At 40.0% G+C, this 22,845-nt stretch overlaps 1 protein-coding gene across 2 annotated transcripts in view; it reads left to right on the top strand.

Annotated features, from left to right (window-relative positions):
* The window catches only part of MCM3 (minichromosome maintenance complex component 3), a 44,756-nt gene that overhangs the window by 17,401 nt on the left and 4,510 nt on the right, over positions 1 to 22,845 (top strand). For both annotated transcript variants that reach the window (XM_069070583.1, XM_069070582.1), the window contains 6 exons: positions 1,220 to 1,351; positions 2,721 to 2,929; positions 4,239 to 4,413; positions 5,401 to 5,527; positions 10,235 to 10,385; positions 11,650 to 11,790. In XM_069070583.1, the coding sequence (XP_068926684.1) occupies positions 1,220 to 1,351; positions 2,721 to 2,929; positions 4,239 to 4,413; positions 5,401 to 5,527; positions 10,235 to 10,385; positions 11,650 to 11,790 (935 nt within the window). The remainder of the gene's footprint in view (positions 1 to 1,219; positions 1,352 to 2,720; positions 2,930 to 4,238; positions 4,414 to 5,400; positions 5,528 to 10,234; positions 10,386 to 11,649; positions 11,791 to 22,845) is intronic.

Below are 22,845 nucleotides of genomic sequence, written 5' to 3'. Positions count from 1 at the left end.
GTTCTCTGTGGGTACAGTGACCTTTACACATCTTTAGAATTGGGGAGCTCAGACCAGGTTTACTTAGTTCTCAACCCTTTCCTTGGCTTTCTCTGCGGTTTCAAAATCTGAACTTTAATGAATATTCAGACCCGTCCTGGGCTATGGGACCAGAATGAACACTTGGGACAATGAGGCTGCTACAGGGTGACCTTTGCCAGTGTGGATCTTTTTCAGGGCCACGATTCTGTGATTTAATGAATGTAATAACTGAGCAGTAAGATATAGAGTGCAGGGTGTGTAATGTTAGTGACAAGGAGAGCTGAAATCTAGCCCACTGAGTCCACCCTACTCATTTTACAGATGAGAAAACTGAAGTACAGAGACGTTAGCGATGACTGGCCCAGGTCATACAGATTCTGAGATGGGAGTCTAAAGCCAGGTCTTTATGGCTGCACGTCCAGTGCCCCCTCCATGCCATGAAAATAGGAATTACAGGGATAAGGTTTTATGGCAGCCAGTCTTCTACCTCCTTATAGAATTGTTATGAGAATCATTGAGATTAGGTCTGCTTGGCTCTGAGAGACGTCATACCAGCATATAAAATGATGACATGTTGATGACTATTAGAGGGTCTGTGGTATTTAGGGGACTCTGACAATCCTAGTGCAATAAGGACAGAGGGAGGAAAAAGGAAATTGTTGGGGTTACATATTTTTTAATGAGTTTTTATTGATAGCTTTTGTTTTTATTATCACCTATATTTTCTATCCTTTATAACAGGTTTTTTTAAAGAGGAAAAGAAAAAAATTAGGCAAAAACTAATGATTACATACAAAAAAGCTTACTTTACATGCAGTGTTCAACAACGGTCAATCTTTGCAGAGGAGTAAGGGGAGGTGCCTTTTCATGCCTCTTTGGGGGTCTGTCTTGTTCTTCATAATTTCACAACATTCAGTTTTGATTGTTTTGTGGTAATTTCTATTTATATTGCTATAGTCACTGCATATATGCTTTTTAACTCTGCTTACACTTTGCAGCAGATCATGTGAGTCTGTGTTTCTCTTCATCCATCTGTGAATAGGTTTGTTGTTTCCTATAGCGCAGTAACATTCCCTTCATGTATTTGTTTAGCCATTCCTTAATTGATGGGCCTCTAGTTTGTTTCCTTTTCTTTGCTATGTGGGATTGTATTTTAGCAGTCCCCTAGGATTCACCACTTGTCCCATTTTTATTTCAGGAGATCCATCAGTTGCCAAATCTCAGCTTCTGCGTTATGTGCTTTGCACAGCTCCCCGGGCAATCCCCACCACTGGCCGGGGTTCTTCTGGGGTTGGTCTGACAGCTGCTGTCACCACAGACCAAGAGACGGGTAAGGCCTAGGCAGAGTGCTTAGCAGAGGTGCATAAAATGGAGGGCAGGCTAGGAGCTCAGGGAGTGTGGATGGATCTTACGTAAGCAAAAAGTTTATATGCAGAGTATAGGTACCGAAGGTTTAACAGGCAGGTTTGGACCCCAGTTGTGGTAGACCTAGTCTTGTGATTGATCAGTTGCAATAAATGAATCAGAATAGAATATTTGCCGACCCAGGACTACTCTTGGAAAAATATTTTGAGTAGTGTTTAGAAGAAGCTTGTCAGACAAAGGATATGCTAAGAAAATTGAAGGAGAGGACAGTATTGGAGGAGCAAAGCAAGAAGAGTGAGAGAAAACAGGTTTGGGGTTTGGACCAGACTTATGATTTCATTAATAGACTCTACCAATGCAAATTGTCATCTGCTTTGCAACCTGTGGTTCTAGAGAATTACCTGGGACAATGAGAAGTCAAATGGGATATCAGACTTCTATCAGCCACATTTACTGGAAGATTTTGCTCTTAAATGGTTTCTCCTTTTCAGTTTTGAATATACAATATGTTTTTGTCCTGCAAAATCCTTTTATTTTTGTGTGATCAGATCTTAATTTTGTCCCAGTAATTTTCCATTTATTGGACAATTCTTTATGTTCTATAATTAAGATACTTAACTGATAAGAAAAGGATAGGTTTTTTTCCAATTCCTTCCTGTCCCCCTCCCCCCCTGATTTTTTTCTTTAGATCACTGATGATGATGGAGGAGTGGAAATCTCAGGAACTCAACAGTATGGAATCAGATTCTTTTTTAAAAAATTTATTTTGGGGGTGGCTAGGTGACACAGTAAATAGAGCACCAGCCCTGAAAGACCTGAGTTCAATTCCGGCCTCAGACACTTAACACAAAAACTAGCCATGTGACCTTGGGCAAGTCACTTAACCCCAATTGCCCTACCTTCCCCCCTCCAAAAAACAAAAACAAAAATTTTTTTAGTGTTTTATTTTTCCTCAATTACATGTAAAAACAATTTTTGACATTCATTTTTAAAATTTTAAATTCCAGATTCACTCCCTCCTTCTTCATCCCTCTCATTGAAAAGGCAAGCAGCAATTTGGTATAGGTTATACATGTGTAGTCATGCAAACCAAGAGTCTCTTCCAAGTAGGACAAGGGGAGAAGAGCTGAGATAGCAGGGAAGGGCTGGATTTTTGATGGGAAACTCTTCAGTTACTGGTAGTGGATTCCCTGGACTCTACTCAGTTGCTCCCTAAACAGTCTGGTGGTGTCTGGTAGATTCTAAGGAAGGCCAGATTTTATCCCCTTTGCTTCCTGGTTGTTAAGCCCTAAAGCTTGGTGCTTTCTTCTTTCTCCCTTTTTCCCATTGTCCAGGGGAACGCCGCCTGGAAGCGGGGGCCATGGTGCTGGCTGATCGAGGGGTTGTCTGCATCGATGAGTTTGACAAGATGTCTGACATTGACCGTACAGCCATCCATGAGGTGATGGAGCAGGGCAGGGTCACAATCTCCAAGGCTGGTATCCACGCTCGCCTGAATGCCCGCTGCAGTGTGCTGGCAGCTGCTAACCCCGTCTATGGCAGGGTGAGTTGGATGTCTTTGGGCGTCCTAGGTTAGAGGGAAGGAAGTAAGCATTGATGAAGGGCCTACTATGTGCCAGGCACTGTATTTCTTGCTTTATAAATACTGTCTCATTTGAGCCTCACAATTACTCTGGAAGATAGGTGCTATTATACTCATTTTTACAGTTGAGGATACTGAGGCAAATAAAATTTAGGTGACTTGCCCCTATATCACACAGCTAGAATGTGCCTGAGGTTGGATTTGAAATGAGGCCTTCCTGATTCTAGGCCCACTGTGTCACCTAGCGCCTCAAAGTAGGGCAAGGAGTTTCTCAGTCATCAATCAACAAATGTCTATTAACTGCCTACTATGTGCAGCTAGGCCATAATCCCTTCTTTCAAACAGCCTGATTTCTAACTAGCTTTGGATAGCTATGTAGAATAGCTCATTGCTGGGGGGGCCAGTGGAGCAACATTCTAAGAAATGAGACCCATGTCATAAGCCCTAGTAAGCTCTTGATCTGCTTTCCGTTATTTTTAGTTCACATCTTAAACAGGAATGTGTGTTTATCAGCACATTTGGGTAAAGGGACAATGACAGGTTTTATATATAAGGATGAGAAGGTAGCAGGGATTGAGACTTTCTGTGATTCAGTAGCAATTCATTTTTTATCAGACCTATAGTTTTGTTGATGTGGAGAACTTCAAGTATGGAAACTTCCTCCAACAGTGTGGATCAACCACAGCTCAGTAACTTAAAAGTGTTAGAGCATTGCCTCAATTACTGAGAGGTTAAGTGATTTGCCCAGGGTCACACAGCCAGTATATGTTAGAGTCAGGACTGGTTACATTTCTTTTATAAAGTGAGAATCACTAAGATAATCCATTGTAGAATGAATGAATGGATGGATGGATAAAAAAAATGAATGAAAAATCATTTAGTCAGCCCTTTTCTTGTGCCAGGGGATATAAATATAAAGAATAAGACAGTCCCTGCCCTCAGGAAGCTCATATGTTCTATCATTTATATCATACATCATATTAATATATTATCACATATTACCTAATATTATGATTGGAGAAGATAGCACATATAGAGAAGTGGTGAAGATATCTGAGCCTCCTTCCCTGAGAGATGGTATAATAGAGTAGAAAATGTGCTGAATTTGAAGTCAGAGAATCTAGGTTGAAAGCCTCTGAAATTGGACAAGTGCCTGAAATTCTGGGTTTCTGTTTCTTCATCTGTAAAATAAGAGAATTGAACTAGATGCAGTTCCCAGGTTCCTGCGGTTCTCCCAGTGACACATTCCTCTCCTGTTTGTTTTTCCCAGTACGATCAGTACAAGACACCCATGGAGAACATCGGACTGCAGGATTCTTTACTGTCCCGATTTGACTTGCTTTTCATCATGCTGGATCAGATGGATCCTGAGCAGGACAGGGAGATCTCAGACCATGTTCTCAGGATGCATCGATACCGGGCAGCTGGGGAGCAGGATGGTGATGGTGAGGCCCCCATCTTCTATCTCCTCCTAAACTTTAGGAAGGGAGGGAGACCAGGAGTAGTCAGTGAATGGCTTGGGGTTTGAATTGAAAGGGAGAATGGCCATCTTCTTACCCTAAAGTCACCTGGCTGGTTGTTCCTGGCTAAGATGTTATGGATGTCTTGGGGTCTACCAATCACTTCATCCCTACTTACTGAAGTTGTAAGTTACTCTATTGCTGCCTTTCTTATCCATGGATCTCACATCTCTCTGACGTGGTTTGAACACGTCCCTCTCTGGCAAGGTCCTCTTTCTCCTTTTGTGGCACCAAAAGTATCCTTTCCATCTATAGCTTCTTGTTGTGTTGCTGCTGCCAATGTGATATATGATGAGAGTTCCTAAATCTTCCCAAGTTGTTTTGCTTTTTAAGTGATACTGTTATTGTATAAATTGTTTTCCTGGTTCTGTTCGCTCACTTCACTGCTTCAGTTCATATATATCTTCCAGAGTTTCTCTAAAGATGTTCTTTTCATCCTTCCTTATGGCCCAGTAATATTCTGTTACATTAAAATTCCATAATCAGCCATTCCCCAGTAGATGGGCACCTTCTTTGTTTCCAGTTCTTTGCTTTAACAAAAATAAAATCTGCTATAAATAATTTTGTACATAAGGGTCTTTTCCCTCTTTCATTGATCTTTTTTTTTTGACTTGGATTGGGATTGCTGGGTCAAAGGACATGCGCAGTTTAGTGACTTCATGGACACAGTTTCCTAATTGTTTTTTTGTGGTTTTTTTTTTTTTTTTTTTTTTTTGCTTTTTGGAGGGGAGGAGGGCAGGGCAGTTGGGGTTAAGTGACTTCCCCAAGGTCACACAGCTAGTAAGTGTTAAGTGTCTGAGGCCGGATTTGAATTCAGGTCCTCCTGACTCCAGGGCTGGTGCTCCATTCACTGCGCTACCTAGCTGCCCCCTTAGTTTCCTAATTGTTAAGCTAATTTTCTGGGTTTTCCAGCCATGCCCTTGGGTAGTGCCGTGGATATCCTTGCCACAGATGATCCCAACTTTGTCCTGGAGGACCAGCAGGAGACATCAATTTATGAGAAGCATGACAACCTTCTGCACGGAACCAAGAAGAAAAAGTGAGTGCTATTATTAATCTTTGCTCCCTAGATTAAGAATAACAGCAACAATAATAATAATAGTTAGCATTTATATAGTGCTACCTATGTGCTTGGGCACTGTGCTCAGCACTCTACAAATATCATCTCATTTGAGCCTCAAAACAACCCTGGGAGGTAGGTGTTATTATTATCCCCATTTTACAGAGGAGAAAACTGAGGCAAATAGGTTAAGTGACTTGTCCATGGTCACACAGCTGGTAGGTGTCTGAGACTCGGTTTATACCCAGGTGTCCTTGACTCCAGGCCCAGCTCTCCATTCATTGTACCGCTGTCTCACCTTAGTTACGTCCCTGAAGACAGAGGTGTTTGCAGTGTTATTAGGGTACCAGCATGGTACCGGTGACGTCATTGGATTAGGGCATTATTTTCATGGGTCTGTGTTTACATAGGCCAATCTTACTTGTTTGTTTTTTTTTAAAGGCTACAGATTACATTGTTCCTCCTGGTCAACTCAGAGATAATGTGCCTTTGGTCAAAAAAGGAATTGGGAAAAAGTGTGGATGGTTAAAGATGAAGCCATGCTTACTTCTGAAAATCTAACGAGGAGTATATGTCCTCACGATGTCCTCCCCGCTGTGGAGGGTAGAAAATCAAAGAGTCTCAGACCTGGAAGGGACTTCAAAAATGAGTTCATCTCTGAGCAAGAATTTCTAAGTTCAAATCTAACCTCAGACAGTTAACTAAGTGTGTGATCCTGGGCAAGACATTTCTCTTCTGCCTGCCTCGGTTTCCTCATTTGTAAAATGGGAATAGTAATAAAACCTACCTCCCAGAATTGTTGTGAGGATCTACTGAGATGATCGTTGTAAAAGGCTTTGCAAACCTTAAAAATGCTATGTGAATCCTAGCTGTCATTAATCTGGGGTTTGTGAACTTATTTTTTAAAAAATGGATAACTGTATTTCAATAGAATTGACTTCCTTTGTAATTCTATATATTTTATTTTATGCATTTAAAAACATTACTCTGACAAGGGGCCCATAGGTTTCACACATCTGCATGACACACGCAATAAGGATTTAGAACCTCTGTGCTAGCCTTTGTGGGAAGACTTCAAGGGAGCAGAAACTTGATCTAGTATATTTAGTAGGTTGATAGCTCTGGTTATTAGTACACTATTATTTAAACTAACTCCAGTCTGACTTTGTACCATGCACCCCATGTTCCTAGTATACATGATAGCTTATCAAATACTTAAAGAAATTTAAATTATATGTAAACATATACAATTCACTTAAGTAAATATATAATACAGTATGATAGATATATAACATATAAGTAAATATATAATATACATATATGTATAAATTTTAATATTTAAATTCTTCAGGCCAATTAACTCCAGTTCCTTTAATTGATCCTCATATGACATCTCCTTTCACCATCCTGGGCTTCCCCAGATGGACATACTTTAATTTGTCTATATCTTTCCTAAAAAATTGTGATCAGCAAAATATCCTCAAGATGGTTTGACCAAGGCAGAGCATATCAGATTTTGTCTCCATTCTATGACTCTACACCTTCCTTAATGAAGCTTAAGATGGCTTTAGTTTTTTGGGCCATGATGTCTCAGAGTTGATCCATGGAACTATCAGTCAACTAAAACCCTCAGATCTTTTTCATAGAAACTCTTTCATCTAGGCATTATTCCTCTGTCTTGTGTTTGTGAAGATAGCTTTTTTTAAAAATCCAAGTGTAAGGTTTAACCCAAGTTTTATTTCTACCCCTTGTTAATCACGTTTATATTTATATATCTTAAATTTCATCTCTGACTCACCCAATCATTCTTGCCTGTTGAGATAGATCTTTTTGGCTGGAGACTCTGTCATCCAAGGGTTAAATATCTGTTTTTTTTTTTTCAATCACTCATAGTTTAAAGATTATTGTCCTGAAAAGAGAAAAGGAGCAAATTAAGTGTTGAGTATTTTTGCCTTCTCACTCTTGTCCTTTGTCATCAACCCTTCCCCAGGGTCATTGCCCTTCCCTTTCTTTGATTCTCTTTTTGGCGCTGGCAGAACTTAAAACAAAGGAACTTTTTTCTTGTCCTTAGCACCTACTTTCAGCCTCAGCTCACTCTGGGCTTTAGAGCTCTGATTCTTACAGGGCCATATCACTCTTGTATTTGCCCTCTACCATTGTCCTTGCTTCTTAATCTCTACAGTTCTCAATCTAAATTTATTAATGAGCACAACATCGGTCGTTTTTTCCTTGTCATCTTTGTCATTTCAACTTAGGTCTCATGTCTTCAGAAATTTATTCTTGAGAGCTTCCCATTTTCTTAGGACTGAATTTTCCCTCACAATATTAGGCCATTGTATTCATCTTGCTAAACTTTAGACATGTGCTTTCACGAAAACTAGTGTGCATGTCAGATTAAAGATGACTTTCCTCTCTTTTGGTATTGTGATCTTGATAATGGAGAAGTCAATCAACCAACAGGTGTTTATTTAATGTTTTCTGTGCCTGGTACTGGGAATACAGGTATAATGAGTGAAACAATCCATACTATCAAGAAATTTAGAGGCAGCTAGGTGGGTGGTGCAGTGAATAGAGCACCTGCCCTGTAGTCAGGAGGACCTGAGTTCAAATCTTGTCTCAGACACTCAACACTTACTAGCCATGTGACCTTGGGCAAGTGACTTAACCCCAATTGCCCCTCCGGGAAAAATAAAAATTTACACTTGCTTACAAAGTTATTGTCATTTCTACTTCATCAACCATTTTCCTCTCTTTTTTTGTTCATACTCCCAAGTCAAAGAAAGCAATCCCCTCAGTCCCTGCCTCTGCCTTTTGAAGGGCCTACTTGTTATTAAGAGAAATCATACTTATCAGCCAGTCTGCTTTTGGCAGAGAGAGAATGCCATCAGGTGTCTGTGATTGAAGCCCTCATCACTCTAATCATAGGCAGCATGGCATAGTGAATAACAACTATAATGAAAATAGTAACAGCAGTGACAGTGGTGGTGATGATTATGATAACAGCTAACGTATCGCATTTAACACTTTATTATTTCATTTGATCTTCACAACAACACTGGGAAGGTAAGTGCTGTTATTATTCCCATGTTACAGGTGAGAAAACTGAGGCAAACAGGTTAAGTGACTTGCCCAGGGAAGAGAGAACTAACCTCAAAGCCACAACCTGGGTGTAGCCCGTATGCATTGGGAGAAATGGTTTCCTCGCCTGGGAGAACTCTATGCTAAAGAAATCACAATCTGCCATTCTTACATCATATTTCTATGCCATGTTTGTGATGTATTTTCCAGACCCTTCATCTAATTAATTCCTCTTTTGGTCTTTAATATACCCCAACCACAATGTTGTTTCTGTTTATATTCTACCCAAATTAATCCTCATCCAAATTCCCTCTTGTTTTTCCCTTAGGTTCCTGACCCAACACAAAAATGGGCAAGAACCCGTACTCTACAGGAAGAGCCTCATGATTTGTATTGTTCTATGTCTGTCATCTTTCTGTTCTCTTCTGTGGCCTTCTTCCCTCTCCTTTCTTGCCATAGGTGATGGCTTTCCTCTTCCTCTCTGTGTCCTTTTTCAGATTTGTTCCTCGAAGCCCTTCTTTTCATCTTTCAGGGGAACACATGCTTTCCCATCATCTGGAAAGTAAATAAGCATTCCTCTAGCCCTTTGACTTTATCACCTAGAACAGAGACCAATTTGGATTGTGTATTTACACTGATACTATGCGGTACTGGCAGCAATGCAAATGTGGCACAATCCCATCAAAGTTCTTCTTACCTGCCATGCATGTTTGAAACAAATTCTAGAGTCTTTTGCCCTGGCTAACTCTTGTGACTGCTGTCTGCTGTGGCCAAACCGCTCTTTGTGAGGTGTGGGACTTGAAATACAAATGTGACTATACAAGGCATGTTCTTCCACCTGCCTTATTTGTTGTGAATGGCCTATGGAAAACAAGCAGCAGATATTTGAGGTCCACTAAGTGTGTGGACTGGGAAAGCTCTGCCGTTGTAGGGTTACCTACACTGAAGAGCACAGAGCAAAGCACAGAGCCTTGGGCCATTCCACTAGAAGCCTCCTTTCAAGTGGAAGTTGATTCTTTGAATTCTGGTTTATCTGAATTTTCAAACTGATCTCAGATCATTTGAGGGCTAGAGTAAACAGTTCTAGGTCATTTAATAAATCACATCCTGGCTCAAAGGATGAAGTGTAGGACCCTTTTCCTGTCTTTCATTCAAGTCCATTTGATGTAGTAGACAGTACACGATCCTTAACAAACCTAGAAATCTGTCATCTTGAATCTTTGTGCTCTGATCTGTATCCAATTTAGTCAAACCCTTTTTTTCTTTCTATGAGGATGGGGGAGCCTGCCATCAAGGCACTTTTCTAAGGTAGTTGTAGGCACAGGGTTGAGGAATGCATTTGTAGGCAAATCTTAGATTTAGGGCTCATTCTTAATCTTTTTATGTTTTGTGGACCTGGTTGGCAGTCTGGTGAAGCCTATCAGGCCTTTCCCCAAATAATGTCTTTAAATGCATAAAATAAACTACACAGAAATGGCAAAAAGAAACCATAAGTTAATAAAAATAAAAGTGGAAGTACACCATTATTCATGGACCCCCAGGTTAAAAATCTCTAGCTTCCATGAATAAATGTGAGGGTTGTCTCATTGATGTGTTTGTGGGACCCAGAGAGAAGACAGTGAGTGCAGCATTCATGAAGAAGTACATTCACGTGGCCAAAATCATCAAACCTGTCCTGACAGAGGAGGCAGCCAGTCACATTGCTGAGGAGTATTCTCGACTACGAAGCCAAGACAGCATGAGCTCTGATGTTGCCAGGGTAAGTGAGCCCCCTTGGAGGGGGATGTGTGTAGTGGGTAGGACTGTGCTTTGGCAGGCTGTGAGTAGGTTAGGGATGGTACCCATAACTGAAATATTTTTATTCCTCTGGTCTTTTCTTCCTGAAGGTTTGAAGGACTTCATGTTATAGTATATAGTTTCTATTTCTCTTTTTTTAGGGTAATGGCATTCTGAGTCAAACCAATTGTTCTGTTTAGCATAGTTTTTCATATCGAGTTGGTACCAAGGGACATATTGTGGTAGGCTAAGGGTAATCCCCAAATATACTTTGCTTCTTTTAGGGACCTCTCATGTTCTAGGGTTTTTTGAGCTCCAAAGAAACTTAGGGGTAACTAGCCCCCAATTTTTTTTTGTGACATAACATCAGAAAATTCTTGTGAATTTTCCAAAATTTTATTATTTGGCATTCATTTAAGAAAGTTTTTGAGTTCCAAATTCTTTCTCCCTTCCATCTCTCCCCCACCATTGAGAAGACAAACAATATGATACCAATTATACCATGTAAAATCATGCAAAACATTTCCTTTTTAGTCATGTTCCAAAAAGTGAAAAAAATTATACTTCAGTTTGTACCAATTCTCTCTGGATGTGGATAACATAAATCCTTTGGAATTGTCTTGGTTCATTGTTTTGATCAGAATAGCTAAATCTGTCACAGTTGATCATTTTTACAGTATTATTGTTACTGTGCACAATGTTCTCACCTGAGTTTGCATCAAATCATAAAAATCTTTTTAGGTTTTTCTGAAACCAGCCCCCTTGTCATTTCTTACAGCACAATAGCATTCCATTGCAGTCATATGCCACAACTTGTTCAGCCATTCCCCATATGATGGGAATCTCCTCATTTTCCAAATCTTTACCACCACAAAAAGAGCTGCTATAAATAGTTTTGTACAAATAGGTCCCTTTCCTTTTTGGTTATTGTTTACCCTTCAGTTTTATGGACATCAGTGGAACTCTACTTCTAGGTTTTTAGTTTGTTTTTTTTCCTTGGACTCTCTTCATCTAAAAACCACTCTTGTTTCTAAGTTATATTTCATTTCCCATGTTGGTGCCCTGTTTGAGACATCCAGAATTCTGAATTCTCTGCTGGAATCTGCTACTGACTTCCCATGGGATTTCAAGCAAACCTTCATTGACTCACCTCAGTTCTTACATGTGTACACTGGGAATGATAACCTTCTGCCTAGATCTCAGGAACATCATGACCAAAACTGACTCCTTTTCCCTTTCTCTCCCAGACATCCCCAGTCACAGCCCGGACATTGGAGACTCTCATCCGCTTGGCCACTGCCCATGCCAAGGCCCGGATGAGCAAGACTGTTGAGCTTCAGGACGCAGAAGATGCTGTGGAGCTGGTCCAGTATGCTTACTTCAAGAAGGTGAGAACCAGGGGTGGGATGGAGATGGTTGGGATGAGAAGAAAGAGTTATACAGTCCTCAGGGCTTAAATCTGTACCTGAAACCTGAATATAGAGTTATGGAAACTCTTCTTTAAATTTTATTTTTGTTTTCAATGTGTGCTTCCTGTCATACATGTCAGTCTCATAACCAGCATGCTTTTAGGTAAGTTGCTGTTGGAGGGTGTCCCTTGGCCTACAACCCATTTGAACATCTCCAAATTGATGCTGTTAAAATGTCCGAATCAGGTATTGGCTACAGAGGAGATACCTGGGACCACCCTTATTCGGTTGATTATGTTCACCTGTAAGACAGGTAAACACTAGCACACAGGAGGGCTGCTAGCATGGCTCACTCTTGTTCTCATCAGATAGGAAGGACAGAAAGACAGCTTCAGAGGGGTTAATAATCTTACTTTAGTCTTCCCTAATCACCCTTCTTGCAGGGGCCAACAAGAAGAGGGGGCAACTACCCCTACGTCTTGATGGGGTCAATAGAGACAGGCACAGCTTGTACATTCCCCTAAATCCCTTCAAGCCACATTGGGGGCTGGTTGAGGCAAAGACAGATTCCCCCCAAACCTTGATGGTGGCTGATTAAGGCACGCACAGCATTCCAGCTTGTGCATTCAGCTCTGAGGGTTCCCCACTCATTGACCAATGCCCAGTTGCTTTATAGGGCAGCAGACAAAGAAGGCATATTGGCAGCATTATCCTCACAAGTTTACATTTTCTCACCGTTATATCTCACTGTGAAGTCGCAGTGCATGTTTACAATTTAAGCACAAATGTTAATATTATTTATCATTATAAGGCTGCATAAGTGTGGTGATATTTATAAGTCATGAGCCTGGGAAATAGAGATTGTTATGGCCATGGATCCTGGGAGACTAAACTCTAAGAAAGAATAACAAAAATACACCCTACATACACTAAAATCCTATTCCCAAAATGCCCCCCTTTGTGAGTTGAAAGGTAAGTTTAATGGTAAAAATCTCTTAATGGCTTACCACTTTCAGTGAACCATACCAGTTCCATCCTTACCCCAGATACCTGTTTTTCATTGCACTTCTTCTCAGGTGACTTCAGTTTCTTTCTCGCAGTTGTCTTTGTTTCTTTTTTTTTTTTTGGAGGGGGGAGGGTAGGACAATTGGGGTTAAGTGACTTGCCCAAGGTCACCTGGCTACTAAGTGTTAAGTGTCTGAGGCCAGATTTGAACTCAGGTCCTCCTAGCTTCCCCATGTCTTTTTTTTCTTGATGGCAACATTTTCTCATGTCTAACATATTTAAATAACAATTTACTGTCTCATGGGGGCACAGCATGGTGTGTTGGGAGTCCAGAACCAGATCACAACCTCATCCTCAAAGAGATGCTATGATTTGAGGGCTTGGATGTACTCCTGAGGAGACACTTGATAGGTGTTAGGTGTCATAGGCAGTAAGCCAAAGGGATGGTCTGGGCTACTGGATGAATACCTCAGATGCCACATCCTTTTACTTACGGGCAAAGAGGGAAAAGGCTTCTTATAATCTGGAAGGCTCAGAGCTAATGTTGAGAGGAGAGATCTTTGAAGCTGTCCCCAGATATTGAGGCAGTAGACGCTGACATTCTGGAACAGAGTTTTCAGTTAGAGCAGTTAATGATTTAACAATCTCACCAAAGGATGGCATATACTGTCCACAGTAACTTCCAGCTCCAACTGGTTTTTCTTCATCCTCATTCGGGCTATGTTGAGTTTCCTTCCAGGTGGATGCGAACAGGTACTGGACAGATTCACTGACTGGAAAACTGAAAAAGTCTGAGCATTGTTTAGTAAAAGTAAAGCATTTTAGCTGTATCAGGAGTGGTGGAGACAATGATGTCCAGGTTAGGTACCTAGGAATCGCATAGGAATTAATAGCATGGAGATCTTACGTAGAGAACAACAGAGAGATCATCAGAGGTAGATTCAGATGCTTTGGAGTCCCTTTATCAATCATAGATAGTCCAAATGAGCAATTCTTTACGAATTTAACTTTGGGGGGCTTTTATGTGGAAAATAGTAATAATAACAAATGGTGATAATTTTATAAAAGGAACATACAGAGATAAAACAAAAACATGAGTATTCACACCTACGAAGCCAAGATAGCATGAGCTCTGATGTTGCCAGGGTGAATAATGAACGCACTTGGAGGTGTGTGTGTGTGTAGTGGGTAGGACTCAGCTTTAGAAGACTATGAGAGTGTACAAGTGGGTTAGGGATGGCACTTATAACCAAAATATTTTTATTCCCCTGGCCTTTTTTCCTGAAGGTTTGAAGGACTTCATGTTCTAGTATATAGTTTCTATTTCTCTTTTTTTAGTCTCTATATCTCTGCATCCTGAGTCAAACCCTTATTCAGTTTAACCATATTGGTACCAGGTTGGTACCAAGGGACATATTGTGGTAAGCTAAGGCTAATCTCCAATTATACATTGCTTCTTTTAGGAACCTCCCACATTCGAACCAGGGTTTTTGAGCTCCAAAGAAACTTAGTTAAAATATCCAGATTATCATACCAGAAGTGGTAGATGGTAATAACTATTATAAATTCTGCCAATTAAACAACAGTGATTTTTAAAATGTCCAAATTATAATTTTAAAGATACTGCGGTTTAGACAGAGGAGTCAACCTTTTATCTCAAAGGAGCAGGTATGGCGTGATATTAAAATCCTCACCTAATTAGAGAAATCAGCCCAAACTAATTCAGAGATAATAGAATCTGCCTAGTGGTGGTGTAAGTAATAGTGGTTGTTACAAATACAGAGAGAGAGAGCGTCAGGTAAACTTTCAATAGTATCTCTAAATATAAATCTCTTTCAATGATGGTAACTATTTGGCTTGAACAGCAATGAGTGATGTTATTGTTAAAGGATCAGAAGTTAGTTAGAATTAGGAAGCCCAAGTTTTTCAGTTTCATGTTTAGACCATCCTTTCCCTTGCCAATACCTACATTATTCTGAGGGGTACTGTAGTTTCTTCCTGGCACAGGACTGGATGAAGAAAACTCAGACTATCTTGGGCTGGTCCAGAGGTTTCTCTGCTTCTGATCTGCCTGTTTCTATGATTTCTAGCACAGTGATCCTTTTTCCCACCGTAGAAAAAATCTAAGGGTCTTCTTTGGATTCGAGTGCAAGTCTTATTGCAAGAATCTTAGGATCCCAGTTATTCGGTTTCACTTTCTTTTTCTTATCCCTTTCAGAAATGCACAGAGCTTTGCTTTGAGCTTTCTGATCTTCCTTTGATGCCACTCATAGCAGTTAGTTATTCATGAAAAAAGTGATTTCTGAGGATGTCTGATTTACAAAAGACTTATTAATCATTTTGGCATCCTTAGGGTTTATCAGGTGAGGTCCTACATAACTTTTAACCCCTTTGCAGAGATGGTCATGGAACTGGTTTTCAAGGTCTCTTTCTTTTTTTTTGAGGTTGATGAAATTCTCTGTCAGAATCTCCTTTTGCTCAAACCAGTCTATCCTTATGTGTAAGAAGGTTAGGGTTCAGATTTCCCTCATGTTTAGGGACCTCAGTCAGATCCTATTCAAGGGTAGGCAATTTCCCCAGCTTGGCTGTTCTTCACTCTCTGTTTCCTGTCTTATTTCTGTGGTTTAAGGGTGTGGAGGAAGGCTAAATGTAACTTCTTCATTTTCAATTACCTGAGAAGAAAGTTCACTTACTACTTAATCAGAAAAATTGCTGATCGATTCTAATGAATCTGTGTAGCTAGCTTTGAGTAGCTAGTCAAAGTAGTTGTCTAACATGCAAACAGAAGAAAGAGATGATAAGTTCAGTTTCCTTGGACCTCCTGTTACCACAACAGAGCAAAGGGATGACTGTTGTGATCAAAAAGCACCTGAGGAGGTAAGAGAAGAGAATAAATTTCAGAATTATTTCAAAAAGATTTATAGCCTTAGTTATTAAATGTTTCTAAGTAGAAAAAAATAATTATTTCTAACATTTATGGCTTAGACAACTAATCTGAAAATTTTTTTTTGTTTTTTTTTAATGCTTTATTAACTTCTGATTTACATGATTCGTTTCTGCCAGATTTTGAGTTACAAATTTTCACCGTTTTTCCCCTACCCACTGCCCCAAAATAGCAGTCCCACAGGATATCCCCTCCTCCAATCTGCTCTCTCCCATATTTTCTCCCATACGCCTTTCGACTTTTCCAGTGGATCTCTATGCCTCAGTGCCTGTATATCTTATTTCCCAATTACATGTAAGATGGTATTAATAATAGTGTGTGTGTGTATATATATATATATATATATATATATACACACGTACACGTACACACACACATATTTGAATATTTGATTTTAAAACTTTCAATTCCAGATTCATTCCCTTCCTTCCTTGTCACCCACCCTTACTGGGAAGATACATAGTTCAGTATAGGTTGTACATGTGTGGCTAATGCAAAACAATAACATAGTAGATATATTGTAAAAGACTGACTATATTTCCCTCCCTCCTATCCCACCTCCCACTTGTTCTATTCTCTACTTTGATCCCATCTATTTTCAAAAGTGAGTGCTTCCAACTTCCCTCCCCCCCACCCTACCCTCCCTTCTATCATCCCCCCTCTCATCCCCTTCCCCCCCATTCTCCTGGAGGGTGAGATACCCTATTTCACTCCCTCCTCAAGCCAAATTCAATGGGAATAAGGTTGACCCATTCCCTTTTGCCTTCCTATTCTTCCCCTCCATTGTAACCATTTTCCCTTGCCTCTTCTGTATGAGACAGTTTACCCCCAATCTGCCTGTCCCCATCTCCTCTCATTATATTCCTCTCACCTCTTAATTTCACCTTTTAAGTATCATTCCTTCCTGTTAAATTGGTCCTGTGCCCTCTATGTATACCTGTAAACATATATACACACATTCACATATGTATTCATATGCCCATATACCCTCATATATAGACAAATATATATATTTGTAATCCCTTCAACTACTGAGAAAAGTTTCATAAGTTACAACTATTGTTTTTCCATGTAGGAATGTTAATAGTTCAACTTTGATAAGTTCCTTATGATTTCTTTTCCCTGTTTATCTTCTCATGCTTCTCTTGCTTCTTGTATCTGAATGTCAAATTTTCTATTCAACTCTGGTTTTTTCAGCAAGAATGCTTGAAAGTCCTCTATTCCCCTGAATGACCATATTTTCCCCTGAAACATGATACTCAGTTTTGCTGAGTCTTGGTTTTAATCCCAGCTCCTTTGACCTCCGGAATATCATATTCCAAGCCCTTCGATCCCTCAATGTAGAAGCTGCCAGATGCTGGGTTATCCTGATTGTGTTTCCACAATATTCAAATTATTTCTTCCTGGCTGCTTGTAATATTCTCTCCTTAATCTGGGAATTCTGGAACCTGGCTATAATATTCCTAGGAGTTTTCTTTTTGGGATCTTTTTCAGGAGGTGATCAGTGGATTCTTTCAACCTCTATTTTGCCCTCTGGTACTAAAACATCAGGGCAGTTTTCTTTGAGAACTTCCTGGAGGATGATTTCTAGGTTCTTACTTTGGTCATGGCTTTCAGGCAGTCCAATAATTTTTAAATTATCTCTCCCGGTTCTATTTTCCAGGTCAGTGGTTTTTCCCATGAGATATTTCACATTGCCTTCTATTCTTTCATTTGTTTGGATCTGTTTAAGAGCATCTTGATTTCTCATAAAGTCATTAGCTTCCATTTGTTCCAATCTAATTCTGAAGCAATGATTCTCCTCATTGAGCTTTTGAGATTCTTTTTCCATCTGGCAAATTCGGCTTTTTAAGGCATTCTTCTCCTCATTGCCTTTTTGGGCCTCCTTTGCCATTTGAGTCAGTCTGTTTTTTTAAGGTATCATTTTCCTCAGTCAGGCTGTTGGCTCTCATTTCATAATTTTCTTGCATCGTTCTCATTTCTCTTCCCAATTTTTCTTCCACTTCTCTTATTTGGTTTTCAAAATCTTTCTTAAGGTCCTCTATGGCCTGTAACCAGCTTGTATTTTCCTTTGAAGCTTTTGGTGCAGGAGTTCTGACTTCACTGTTTTCCTCCTGTTCCATGCTTTGCTCCTTTTTGTCCCCAAAATAGGAGTGTATTGTTGGAATCTTCTGTCTGCTTTGTTTCCTTTGCCTGCTCATTTTGCCACTCAATTTCTTGACTTTTGGGCTTTTTGCCACAGTAGGACTCTGCCACCAGACAGGGGAGCTTTCATCCCAAATGCTGGGGTTTTCTCAGCTGCCGGAGGTATTAGATGGGTGCCCTCTCTGAGGTCTCCACACGCTCTGGCAAGCTGGACACACACCCCAGAACCTCTACCCTAGACTGCAATCCAGATCCAAGCAGGTTAAAGCAAGAGCGATTACCCCTCAGACTGGTGCTTGGTCCCCCTATACTCTGCAGGCCAAGAGCTGAAGCTGCCATGTGGCGCTGGCTGGCTGTGCCGGTGGCTCAGCAGCTTTTCACCCTGGGGGTAAAAGCCTCGCACTCCCACTTACTGGTCCCAAAGTCCAGACTGTACTGACCTCTCACTTTGTCCTTTGTGTCTATGTGTTGATAAATCTGGAAACGGCCACAGCTGCTGCTGATCTGGAATCCCTCTGGCTAGGGGCTGGTCAGGCCCGCCCTGGGGCTAAAGCCTCAGTGTGGGGCTGGCCTCAGCTCCCAGAGTGCTGTGCTGTTGTATTCCTGCCGGCCTGCCGGGCTGTCCTCAGCGGGAGGTTAGCTTTCTGTGTCATTTTGTGGATTCTGCAGCTCTAGAGTTTTTTAGAGTCCCCTTTCTACATGGATTGGGAAGGGTGGAAGCCGGAGCTGTGGGAAGGTCGTGCTTCTCCGCCATCTTGGCCTACATCTGAAAAATTTCTTAATGTACAAAGTATCATCACAAAGAATTGAGAAAAAAAAATAAGTTCACCATCTACTTTTTAAAAAAATTAATTTATACCAGCTTTTCTTTTTAACCAATCTATGGTTTGAGTAACTGGTTAAAGAATAAGGCGGTGTAGAAACAAGAACTTTAATTAGGACAAAACATACACACGATAGGCAGTAAACAAGGACCCAAGTCTTAAATCCTTTTGTGAAATCTTCCTTGCCATTTACCGACTCCCTGCAGACAGTAAAACTGCTTTGATCTTGGTGACTGACTGAACTTGACATACAGAACAATTAGCAAGGGTAAATCCCAGTTGTAAAACTCTACCTAAATCATCCCCTATCTAACTAACTAAGCTGTTGTCTACTAAAACCGAGTAAATTGTGGCACTAGTTATAACACTGTCAAGCACTTCTACAATGCTCTTTACCCATTAGATCTCCTTCTTTATGTCTCCTCTCTATTGAGTTGCAACTGCTTTTGAAGCCCTGACATTACCACCTGCTTACTGTACCTTAGTGTCTGGCTGCTACACCCAATCTCCTTGCTATACCTTACTCAGTTATAACAAAGAGAGTCCTAACTAAATGCCTACTCTTTACTGTTGTGACAAGATACTAACTGGCCTAACCATAGGTGTAACCAGGCAGCTTATCCTAGTGGCTGTTTCTGGGGTTATTTGGAGGCTTCACCTGCTCTCAACAGTCTATGTGTGGTATATCCTAGACAGACTCACACTAACTTCCCTATATCTGTCTCTTTAAACAGACTTGTCAGATTTCCTTTACAAAAGGATTTACTCAGGAATCCTAATCTAAATTCTCATTTGAAATCTAAAAATTTGAAAATCTGGTACCAGTCAAATAAAGCAGTTAAACAAACAATGAGTGAAACATTCAGTTATTCTCCTTTTTTTAGAAATTTAGTTTCCTATCAATTTTTTTGTCTTAGGAAATGTTTTAAGATTTTCTTTTCCCCTTTGAAAGCCAAAAGAAAAGGCAGAAGGACATTATAAAACCAAAACACAGAATTTTAAAACCACCGTTTTAGACTCTCCAATCACAAATTTTAGGCTTGAATTATTTGTTATCTGTCTTTTATCTCTGCAACTTCCAATGTGGCCAGCATTAGAAATAGAGAAAGAAAAGAGAGACTTGTCTTCCGTCTTTTTGAAAATTTATTTTTTTACAGCCTGTTTCTTCTTGGTTGATCAAGGCAAAAGAAAGGGTGTAAGTGAAACATCTGTTGGCTGTGGGTTAGCACAAAATAGACACACAAGTGGGCCCTTTTAAGGTGCAATGGACATTTCTTAATTTCTAGAAAAAAGAGAAGTAACAGTTACCTGGTTTCTGGCACTACAAAATCTTTTTCCACAAATTTTTAACTTTCTCTTAAACTGGAAACAAGAGAGAGATTAAGATGAAAAATTTAGCAAGATAAATGGAAAAGAAAAACAGGATCCTCCTAAGGATGGAGGTTTACCTGAGCTCAGAGAGAAAGGGATCAATGAACAAGAGGAGTTCAGGTTCAGGATTCCCTGGAGAAGGAACGAAGTCTGTAGTTCCTGGAACATTCACCAGAGGGTCCTAAGAGTTGGAGTCCAAGCCGTGGATCTTTTCTGACCCGTATGAGGTGCCACTCTGTAAAAAAGAAACCAGGAAGCCTTTCTGGGCAAAGAAACCAACTTTTATCAAGAGAAAAAAAAGTGGAGTCTATAGTCTGCCCCTGACTGTGTGGTCTGACACTCTGAGATACAACATTCACAATTATTTGTAAGTGTCTTGATTCACGTGTGGTTCAACTAAGTCCTCTAGGGGCTGATTGATTCCTGCATTTTGCAGGTCATTATGCCCTAACTTTGTGACATCCTAGCTTTGTTCTTTCCGTGGTATCTCAATTAGTCCTTTACGAGGTTTTCTTGCTTTATCACTTTAATATAAAAATTATATATAGGTATGATTATTACGGTCACATACTTAAGACACAAACTTTCTCATGATTTAGTTACACTTCTAAAATTAACTCAGAAATTTCCCTGGGAATACATCATAGTTTGTTTACAGTTTATTTTTTAAACCTGGGATTGTATTTTTTTTCAAATGCTTTATTAACGTCTGATTTACGTCATTCGTTTCCGCCAGATTTTGAGTTACAAATTTTCTCCCCGTTTTTCCCCTACCCACCGCCCCAAAATAGCAGTCCCACAGGATATCCCCTCCTCCAATCTGCTCTCTTCCATATCTTCTCCCATACCCCTGTCTACTTTTCCAGTAGGGCATGGTGGATCTCTGTGCCCCAGTGTCTGTATATCTTATTTCCCAATTACATGTAAAATAGTATATATATATATATATTTTTTTTAAACATTTGATTTTAAAACTTTGAATTCCAGATTCATTCCCTTCCTCCCTTGTCACCCTTATTGGGAAGATAAGTAGTTCAGTATAGATTGTACATGTGTAGCTAATGCAAAACATTAACATAGTAGATATATTGTAAAAGACTGACTATATTTCCCTCCCTCCTATCCCACCTCCCACTTGTTCTATTCTCTACTCTGAGCCTTTTCAAAAGTGGGTGCTTCCAACTTCCCTCCCCCCAGCCTGCCCTCCCTTCCATCTTCCCCCCTACTCTCCTGGAGGTTGAGATACCCTATTTAGTGTGTATGTCATTCCCTCCCTAAGCCAAATTCAATGAGAATAAGGTTGACCCATTCCCTTTTGCCTTCCTATTCTTTCCCTCCATTGTATCCATTTTCCCTTGCCTCTTCTATATGAGATAGTTTACCCCAATCTGTCTCTCCCCATCTCCTCTCATTATATTCCTCTTTCACCTCTTAATTTCATCTTTTAGGTATCATCCCTTCCTGTTAAATTGGCCCTGTGCCCTCTATCTATGTATACCTGTAAACACATATACACACATTCACACATGTATTCATATGCCCATATACCCTCATATATAGACATAATATATATTTCTATTCCCTTCAACTATTTTCATACTGAGAAAAGTTTCATAAGTTACAACTATTGTTTTTCCATGTAGGAGTGTTAATAGTTCAACATTGATAAGTTCCTTATGATTTCTTTTCCCTGTTTACCTTCTCATGCTCTTGTATCTGAATGTCAGATTTTCTATTCCACTCTGGTTTTTTCAGTAAGAATGCTTGAAAGTCCTCCATTCCACTGAATGACCATATTTTCCCCTGAAACATGATACTCAGTTTTGCTGGGTAGGTGATTCTTGGTTTTAAACCCAGCTCCTTTGACCTCCGGAATATCATATTCCAAGCCCTTCGATCCCTCAGTGTAGAAGCTGCGAGATCCTGGGTTATCCTGATTTGTGTTTCCACAATATTCAAATTGTTTCTTCCTGGCTGCTTGTAATATTCTCTCCTTAATCTGGGAATTCTGGAACCTGGCTATAATATTCCTAGGAGTTTTCTTTTTGGGATCTTTTTCAGGAGGTGATTGGTGGATTCTTTCAACCTCTCTTTTGCCCTCTGGTTCTAAAACATCAGGGCAATTTTCCTTGAGAACTTCCTGGAGGATGATTTCTAGGTTCTTTTTCTGATCATGGCTCTTTCCCCCAATTTCCTCATCCATAAAGCTGGGATAATAGCAGCACCTACCTTCTGGGGAGGTTTGCTGTGAGGACCAAATGAGATAACAAAAGTAAAGTACTTATCACAGTGCCTGCCACACAGTAAGTGCTGTATAAAGGTTTATTATTGTTGTTGTTGTTATACACGGATACATTAATATACACATGCCTGTGCATATGTACATATGCACATATACATGTATACATAATAGTATTTCTATATCGTTTTAAAGGTTTGCAAATATCTCATTTGATCCTCACAATTCCAGGTGGTAGGTGATACTTTTTTTTACCCCCATTTTACAGATAAGAAAACTGAGGTACATAGAGGCTAAGTGACTTGCCTGGGTCACACAGCTATTAAATGCCTGACGTAGAACTGGAAACTCAGATCTTCTTAAATCTAGGTCTAAGCGGTCACAGAGGCTGTGGATTAGTGTACCAATGAGCTATGAATACACACACACACACGTTGTGTGTGTGCACATATGTTTATACATATATAACATGTATTTTTATATATATTCTTGTCCAGGGTCACACA

The sequence above is a fragment of the Petaurus breviceps genome, unplaced genomic scaffold (genome assembly GCF_028583685.1).
Source record: "Petaurus breviceps papuanus isolate PSGF00001 unplaced genomic scaffold, PetGlider_PUasm1.0 90822, whole genome shotgun sequence".
Lineage (NCBI taxonomy): Eukaryota > Metazoa > Chordata > Mammalia > Diprotodontia > Petauridae > Petaurus > Petaurus breviceps.
This window is presented reverse-complemented; position numbering and strand designations above follow the sequence as displayed.